General features: G+C 39.8%; 1 protein-coding gene across 1 annotated transcript in view; it reads left to right on the top strand.

Annotated features, from left to right (window-relative positions):
* The window catches only part of CHRDL1 (chordin-like 1), a 39,985-nt gene extending 32,014 nt beyond the window's left edge, over positions 1 to 7,971 (top strand). Inside the window, exons 8-11 of the mRNA XM_009889297.1 lie at positions 2,506 to 2,700; positions 4,447 to 4,614; positions 5,765 to 5,854; positions 7,117 to 7,971. Coding sequence (XP_009887599.1) covers positions 2,506 to 2,700; positions 4,447 to 4,614; positions 5,765 to 5,854; positions 7,117 to 7,247 — 584 coding nt within the window. The 3' untranslated portion in view covers positions 7,248 to 7,971. The remainder of the gene's footprint in view (positions 1 to 2,505; positions 2,701 to 4,446; positions 4,615 to 5,764; positions 5,855 to 7,116) is intronic.
* Positions 7,972 to 9,369: the final 1,398 nt, after the last annotated feature.

Here is a 9,369-nt window from a genome sequence, read left to right as displayed (position 1 = left end):
GCTGCATTACAGGAAGGAAAAAAATAGAGGGAAAATATCAATTTTCCAATTAGTGGGACAGCATGTTTTGTACAATAAAAAGGGTGGGATGCTCAATTCCCACAGCGAGTGTACCTCAGTGAACAGAGGTCTGCAGGAACAGGCCTAAGAAGCCATAAAAGAAATAGTTGTAAAAATGCATGTTCAGAAGAGCATCTATCCACAAATACTGGTCAGTGTGCACTTAGAAACTACCCACAAAGAGTTAAAAGCCCTTGTATCAGGGCCAACTAATCTTTTAAGGTATTAACTAACAGAAGGAATGTTGGCCATAGGATCTTTATTATCCACCTGAACAAGCATGAAAAAACATTCAGATCATGCCAGTGTTTTATGCTGAATCTAGGCGCAGGAATCTCCATGCAGTGCAATATCTTTGACATGTAATTCACACATGAAGACATCATCAAAGCAATTTCTAACCGATTTGTTTCAGCAAATAAAGAGCATACAGATGAACAGCATATTTCTGGATGCAGTATATAGTAACTGCCACAACTTCAGACACTCACTGCCTGGAGAGTGTCTGAGAGATCCCCATGATGGAAACAGGAATGCTGACCATGTATTTTCTTTTGTTCTTGTGCAATTAACAAGTGTTATATTAATTAATGCACATGCCCCTCGAGACGCATTTCAACAAGTTATAAAATAAGACACAACAACTTTCCTGACATGCAAATACTGTGCAATTGCATGGATACGGATTTATCATTCTAAACATGAAGAGGACTAAAAACAGGGCATCGGGGAACCAGAAGTTATTTGCCATATTTTGGCTTCTACTGGAGGCTTTATCTGCTACCTCAGAGTAATTATTTAACTGTTCTGTGCTAAAAAAAAAACCTTAAAACAGAGAGAATATTTATCTACACCATGTCATGTATTATCCCTTCCCCTGTCAGGGAGAAATCATATAATATTTATGTCTATAAAGGATTTAGAGAACTCTAGCTGGGAAAAAAAAAACCATATAAGCATAAACATAACTAATAATACAGTATTTAAGCATGTAAGAAGCTTGCTGAGCAGCTCAGTACTTACCAGTTTTCGCATTTATAGTTTTTTCTTAGTAGACAGATAACACTTTATTTGCTTTTATTTGAGAAACTAAACAATTTCCTACCTCTAAAATAAAAACGTCTTAAGAAAGAGTTAAAAGTAGCAAATTATAAACCAAATGATAGCATAACCCCATGAAAGACAATACATTGCAAAAAACACTCCCCATAAATCTCAGTAACTCAGTAAAGTATAAGCCAGTTGGTCACATCTGTTACCAGTTAGATGTAAATTTCAGATTACAGATAAAAATTAAATTGCTTTTGAAAGTTACAGGCAAAATAGGAACACATTTTACAAATAAAAGCATTAATAGAAATGATGGCATATTAGAAGAATTGGAAATATTTACAACATATCCCAGCATCACTATAGTTTCTTTCAGAAATCAGGCAGTGCCCTTTCTTTCACCTTGTTAGGATTAGTTTGCATTTTTCTTTGTGTTTATAAAATATTTAAAAAGAAAGAAGTAAGGTTTATAGGACAAATGCAAACATGGTGTAAAGCGATATAATTCCCGTTAACTGCTGGGTGACCCAAACTGGCTTCCACCAGGCATGGATTTTTCCACTCTCCTTGTGTCAGTGTATTTCTCTGCCTCCCAAGGGCACTGACAAATAAATATTCTGAGGTTCTTAGACGCTATTGGAATGAAATTTCAGTCCCATATGCATCCATTCATGCTAATATTTTCTTGTGATTCCAAAAGCCAAATGTCTTTATATACCTATAGACATGTGTATTTCCACAAAGGACATCAAACTTAATTTTGCAACATTCCCTTGCTTTGTTCTGTGTGTTGTGTAGCAGGAACTCTCATGCAAAAGCAATAAAAGGCCCAGGTGGCACTAATCCATCCTGCCCGTAGCATGGCGCTCACTGCAAAAGCCATGTTCAGCTAACAGTAAGAAAAGTTGTGCAGGTGACTCAGTAGCAAATGTCATCACCTTGTCATCTGCAGATTCAGTTCTTGAAGCCAGAGCCAATGTATCAGGCTGCGTCCTGTGTGTGGACTGAGATTAGGAGCGGAAGGAGGAGTGAGTTTTATAAGCTGGTTAATGATGCCCAACTGAAATGCATGCACTGGAGAGGAGGTAGTCAAATACTTGACTCAGCTACCTGCACTGTTCTCCTCAAAATAGCGATGGACACCAGTGTCAGAAGAGTTGGAATTGAGGCAAAACTGCTTAGACAAGGGTGATCACAGGCTCAGACTCATTTTAAGTAGTGAAACTCCAAGTTAAAGTTAACAAGCAGAGAAATGGGCCAGAGACACTAACGAATTATGTATAGAGACACTGCTTTAAACAAATGTGCATGAATCAAATGAACATTCATAGAGAGGTGGCCAGTGAACATACCTTTTCCAGTTGTACTTTTTCTTCCTTTTTTCTTCTTTCGTAGTTTGTGTTTCAAATGGCAAAACATACTCACATGGTGAATCTTGGCATCCTAATCTCCGGGCCTTTGGAATTGTAGAGTGTGTGTTGTGCACCTGCAACATCACCAAACAAGAATGTAAGAAAATTCATTGTCCAGAACAATATCCCTGCAAATACCCTCAGAAAGTAGAAGGAAAATGCTGTAAAGTCTGTCCAGGTAAAACAAAGTTGATCACAGACCACCTTTTTGCTGTGCATGTTAAGGGGCTTGGCTCAAGCCTTCTGGTCACAATAAGATCTCCTGAAAATAGCAGTAGCTGTGCCCATTGTTCTAATGTGTGTGCAGAGGTCTCAACGTGAGACAGGCAGAGCTGCCTGGCCAGCCCTGCTGGTCACTGCTGTCCTCAAATGGGGGGCTCACTGCCAGGGGCACGTATGTTCTGATCAGTCACTGCCTTTCTCTCTACTGTTAGCATGACTTCCTGACACTCATTTCCAAAGAGAATATTACAGAAATGTACACAGAAAGTTCATTACCATCAAAAAGACTCTCCTATCCTTCCCTTACTGCAGTGCCTACAGAACCTTCAGACCATTTTCTAGCTTGTGAAATTTGCATGGAGGTAATACCATTTCTGCTTTTAAAAATCTACCAAAAGGGTTCAAAACCTCTGATTATAAATTGATTTGTGTCAGTTATGTAACCTAATCCTTACAATAAATACTAACTTATCAGAAATTTAGCATTGTGTCTATGCTGCACTAATGAGTAAACTTATGTAGACATTACTTACTAAAATCAATGCCTACAACTAGTGAAAAATCTGCTAATATGAATCTGCTGATGGTCTGCCAAATGACAGGCCATCTTGCATACGATACAAAGGGTAAAGGAGTGTCCAGTTGCCTTCTGTGCCTTTACACTTCTTTTCTAATCTGTACGGCCCATTTCTATGTTTGTTTGGTGATGCACTGGGCAGAAATGCTCTGAGGAAATGAGTTGTTTAGTCATATACAGAAATCCTTCACAGAATGCACACTTCCCACTGTCTCTTGCTAGCCTTGCTTCCTGGGAACAAGCACGAGGCAGTGGCAGCGGGCAGGCAGGAGGCGTGTATCTAGATCCTTTTGGGTACTCGTGAATCAGAGATCCACAGCTTGTATTGGGCTCATTTGAGATGAGAACAGTCAGCAAAACCTAGCTAACAGGCTCCAATAGAAAATTTAATAGCAAAAGGAAAGTCACTGTCTTTTTCTTTGAGATTCTATGTAGCAATTTTTAAGAAAGCTGAACCTCTTCCTGCAGTCTGCCTTGTATGTCTGGAGATGTATTAATTATTTTTTCCACAAACAGTCGTCCAAGTTTCTGAGTTGCATCATCTCTCTTACATTATTGTCCAACTTCCAATTACCAACAGAATAATTACAATTTCTACTTATAAGCTCTACAACGTTACCAGGTGGGCAGAAGGTAACGTGCGCTGTGGCTAGGCCAGGCTTGCACAGGCCAGCTGGCTGCTGCAGAGCAAAATGCAAACCTTGTAGATTCTACCTGCCCTTTTCCTCAGCGAAGTATTAATTTGCGTCTCTTCACTCTGTCCAACCACCAATTTTCATGTAGTTATTTTATTACCTCTGAGATTACTACCATTATTACAAATATGTTTGAAAAGTAGACAACAGGTTCAAAAATTGTGGGGAGTCTTACAGACCACGTGGTCTTACACAGCTCATTTCCTTATGAAACTGAAATAGAAATACTGTCTTGCCACCATAGACAGGCCATCAGAACCTAGCAGAATAGAACACTACTAAATGTCTGGGGCTTAGCTGGAGGTGGATTTAAGTGGCCATACAAGTGAAAATTCTACTTTTAAACTAAACCTGCGTGGCTATTGGTGCCACGTAAGTTATTGAGGACCTGATTACAGCTGCAGTATGTGTTTTGGATTTTTTTAAACAGAAGAAGTGCCAACTCAAACCTTTGATAACAAAGATTACTTCTGTGGGAAAGAGACATTTCCCGTCTATGAATCTGTTTTCACCGAGGAAGGAGAAACCATCAGAAAAATTGCAGTAGAGACTGAAAAGCCACCTCAAATAGAAATACATGTGTGGACAATTAGAAAAGGTGAGTTGAGCAAGTTCTTTCTTTAAACAGTGTATCATCTTCCATTAAAATCCCAGGACAATTTACATATCCAAGCACCTTGAGACTGCTGTTCTTCTGGCTACTTAGGATATTGCTGTTACAGCCACTTCCAACATATTCAAGTTTTGCTCTACAGAAACCATCAATAACACGCATAGCTCTAGTTCTGCAAACTCCTACCCTTTATTGTGAGCAAAAGCACAATGACAAAAAGGTCATCAGTAATACCCTGTGCAGTTTATTCCAGAGAAATGGGTAGGAGGGTTTGAATCAAGTGCCTAGAGGTTCTTATTGAAGATAGTCCAAAAAGCTTTCCATTGAAATCAGTCTGCCCTCTCTGCCTGTGATGCTACACCCATGATGGTATAGAATATGGGAAAAAAATGTGTTAGGGACGGAAACAGTATCTTTTACTAGACTAACTAGTAAAATTAGAAAAAAATAGAAAAGCATTCAGAAGCTCAAGCACTTCTGCAAATCCGGAACTTCTAGGATAATAAAAATTATCTTCAGCCTCCTAAAAATCCTATGTACTTAATCTACTTTAAGCAAAAAGCATGTGATCCTCATAGGAAACCCTTATAGTGCAGCCCTTTCCATGAAAACGATACACTTCAAAGCGCAAAGCCGAGCCCGAAGTGTGAGCAGAAAAGAAGTCACAGAGGATCAGATGGTTAATAACTACTGTGTGTGTACAATAAGCCACAGAGCCTTGTGATGCTTTGACAGTGATGTTGCCTGCTAGCTCTTGAGAGGCAAAATGGTATCTGACTGCAAAATGATACTGCTTTTCTCCAAGACACTGGAATTTTGGCTTCTGTTGTAATCTTACATTTACTCATACTACGGAAGGGTTCAGCTATGTTGGAAAAGAATTAGCTAATTCTCACACCCCTCATGAACTCTCCACAATTGTAAATCCACAGGATTTACAGGAGAGTAGCAAAAAAACAGGGGAGTGGCAAACAGAATAAAAAAGGAATAGACTGAAAATCCACATAATTAGTAAGGATTGTTTCACAAGGTGATTCAACATGGCAGTAATTCTACATAAAGGCAGGACAGTAACCCAGGTTTAGAACAACAGGCACATTTCCAGTAACATGCACTTCTCATTTCTTTGCTGAAGGGATTCTGCGTCACTTCTATGTTGAAAAAGTGTCCAAGAAAGAATTTGAAGAACTTCCTTACTTCAAGCAGATAACAAGGACAACCCCTAGTAAGTAAAATTCTGACCTCTTCAGGTTTTTATTCTCCATATAATCATAGCCTTGAATTCTTTTACTCAACATAGTCAAACAGATGTACTAATTTTTCCTCCTTTACATGGCTCCAATATTTTATAAGTTTAGATTTAAATAATCAAAATACAGCAATTTAAAATATAGATACATATAACAGTAGTTCATGTCCATGCTGTCTTAGACTCCTGTATTTTGATAAAATACAAGATAGGCTGTTTTCTGCGCATACTGCTGTAAGTCTGAAATATGACTGATGTCAGCACAGCATCACAACTTGGGATTTATTTAAGTAACATGTCAGGTTACCCCAGTTTTTTAGAAAGTCATTTAGAAAGGAAAAAATTAAGAGATGATTAAAGGAGTTCTCCTACATACTTATATGTTATATCTGAAAGAAGCCTTTCCTGTGTTCTTAACAATATCTTCATTATTAAAATCTGTCTTTTGAAAGGACATGCAATTCTTTTATCCCTCTTGATTCAATTTCTTTTTTGTATTTCATCCAGTTTGGGATATGACACTTAGTTTGATAGTTGAATTAAGGTATAGACATTTTTTAGTTCCCAGTTCTTTTGCATTACAAGTTGCCATTTTTTCCAAGGTGTCTTAGGCAAGGAAATATTTTTTCCAGGAATATTATTATTAATACAGGCTTAGTGAGAAGTAGACACCTTTTCATATTAAAAGTTTCCTAATTTTTTGCTGTCAGCCTTCCGGAAGCTTGTAATTGTTATCTCTAATATAGTATTCTAGTTACCAGGACAGCAGGCATTTCTATTAACATTATCAAAAATGTATAGAAATATTAATATCCAGCAAATACAGTTTGTATTACACACAGGTAGGCAGAGTTCACGGCACATGAAACTCTTAGACTTGTTGCGTCCCAACTTTTAAATACTTTGCCTTACCATCAGAGTTAAATTTTCACATCGCTCTGTCATAAAGCAGAGTATCCAACGTCATAAATGGTTGAATAAATAGTCAACTTGCAGTACTACTTAATTAAAGAAAGGAATAATATTCTGGTCCCTGTTTATTATTTTTAACAAAGTTACTTTGCATGGAATATGTTACATGATTGTAAGATACTTTGAATATTTTCCATGGGAGGATTGGACATTCTCTCTTTGACCATTGTGAATCAGTTGGTCTGGAGACTGCTTGTAAATGTCTTCAAAGTTCCCTTTGCCCTTTTCTAAGTCAGTATCTGTCTCCTTTGTATTTTTGTTTTCAGGCCAGTGGAAAATATTTAGCGAGGGAGAAGCTCAAATCAGCCAAATGTGTGAAAGCAGAGTGTGCAGGACTGAGCTTGAGGATTTGGTAAAGGTTTTGTACCTTGAAAAGTCTGAAAAGGGTCACTGTTAAGGGAGACAGCACTGGAGGGAGAAACACAAGAAAACTTATGAAAACTTGGATCTGCAGCTGGACTGCAGGCTTATTTTGCTTAAGTCAACAGTTGCCCTAAAAACCAAAACTATAATGCAGTAATTATTCACATCATGCACAGCAAATTTGCTGCTTTATGTGTAGTGGTCTGTGTCAACCGTTCAAATATCTCCTCCAGAAGACTAGGAGGCTCTGTATTACTGGTGGGGGAAGGAGAAAGAGAGACTGTACTTTCCCAGAGTAGCATTTCTTTACAAGTTAAAAAGAGAAAACAGAACATTTTTATTATTATTATTTGGCAACTTATTCAAACTAATGAAAAGAAGGACACCTAATAAATGTGCAGGAGCTATGGAGAGCATTATTTCCTGTGCTGAATTTATACCATTTCTGGTGTTGAAATGACTCATGGATTTTTTTTCAGTAGTGGAGGAAAAATACAAGTGATACAATACTTGTGTTGGAGACATAAAAAACAGATTTAAACTAACAAACTCCTAAGCAGCCTGCCTTTGGGATGATGTCTTGTAGTTGAACAAACTGAGTCCATAAACTGAACAGCAGGTGTTAGTGGCAATCACTGTATTTTCATAGCAATTTGAGTAAATGTTTGCTTTTAAGTGGTTTTCACTGTTTCCTCCACCCACTTCTCTAAAAAATGTGAAGTGTTAGCTCCCTATCACAGCCCTAATAACTTCATTCTTCTGGGCTCTATTAATACATGGTCTTGGCTGACAAACTGCCTTCTACAGTGATGTGGCAGAAGGTAGTGAAGTACTTGCAGTACTTTCAAAACACCTAGAGGGTTAAACCTCCCAGCTAGGAACTCCTTAAGTGTTGCAACAGTGCTTAATTTATTTGTTCTGATTTGTTACAAACCTAATCTTCTGCATTTTTCTGAGGGTGACCTCTCAATTCTCATGCTCCAAGGACAGCTCTCTCCCATGACAAACACCAAATAGCTACAGCAGGCCTTCAGAACACAGCAGCCCTGTGAAAACTATTATCTTTGTGAAAAACAAATCTGAGAGATTCTGTTAAATTTAGTATAGCATGTCTACTGTGTGTTTAAGAAAGGTGGCTCTCATCTGCAGAAAAAGTGTAATTTATAAAATGTTTTCTCTGAAGAGTCACCAAAGCTGCCTCACAGCTGCAATGTTGGATTAAATCCCAAGAAGCAAGTGATTCTGCCTGCTTTTGCTCCCATTTTCTACTCCACAAGCAGACAGGAATACTGCTGTTCAAACACACACTAGGAAACAAAGCTTTATGGAAATGGTCTGAGCCAGGGGCTGGGTCTTCACAGGGAGTGAAATCAACAGTGACAGCAAGGATTTTGAGGTTTGTCATTCTGCCAGTGACAGCACTCCAGGGTGTACCCACTTTGAGAGGGATGAAGGTGTGGGAGGGCTCAGTGCTGAATGCCAGAAGCCCATTTTGGGCAGAGCTTTGCTATCCTGAGGGGATCCTCGTCTTGAGAAGCGAACCCCTCTGCAGTGCAGGCCCCAGGGCCAGGCTGCTTCGTGCCACCCTGGTCCTGCCTGTGGTGCCCGCAGCAGTAATGTGGGGCTTCTCAACAAAGAGGCGCAAGGGAGGAGCACGGACGTAAAAGTGAAGGAAAGGCTGAAGGGAATTAGGAGCATACCTATAGGGTCATCTCAGGTCCTAGTGAAGCACCCCGTTGTCCCTAGGCCTGGACAGACACCAGGTATTTAGGAACACTTCCCTCCCTACCAAGCGCTCAACATGGTCCACTATGTAACAGGAAAACACGCTATCAAGGGAGCTCATCCAGCAACTGCGTGGATTTGCAAGAATGAAATACTCTCACCTGCTATCAGTAAGAACCATGGGGGTCTCTTTCCAAGCCTCCATGGGCTGCAGGGAAATCCCCCAGGGTCCCGCCATGGCTGCCATTCTTGTCAGGAAAACTAGCTCCCCAGCGTCCCTCTATGGCTGCGATTCCTGTCAGGAAAACCAGCTCCCCCGGGGTCCCTCCATGGCGGCCGTTCCTGTCAGGAAAAGCAGCTCCCCGGGGTCCCCCCATGGCCTCAGGGCAGTCTGTGCTGGGGGCCCGGAGCGGCTCCTCCCCCGCCCCGCC

Source organism: Charadrius vociferus, unplaced genomic scaffold, assembly GCF_000708025.1.
Source record: "Charadrius vociferus isolate BGI_N301 unplaced genomic scaffold, ASM70802v2 scaffold7, whole genome shotgun sequence".
In the NCBI taxonomy this organism is placed as follows: Eukaryota; Metazoa; Chordata; class Aves; order Charadriiformes; family Charadriidae; genus Charadrius; species Charadrius vociferus.
This window is presented reverse-complemented; position numbering and strand designations above follow the sequence as displayed.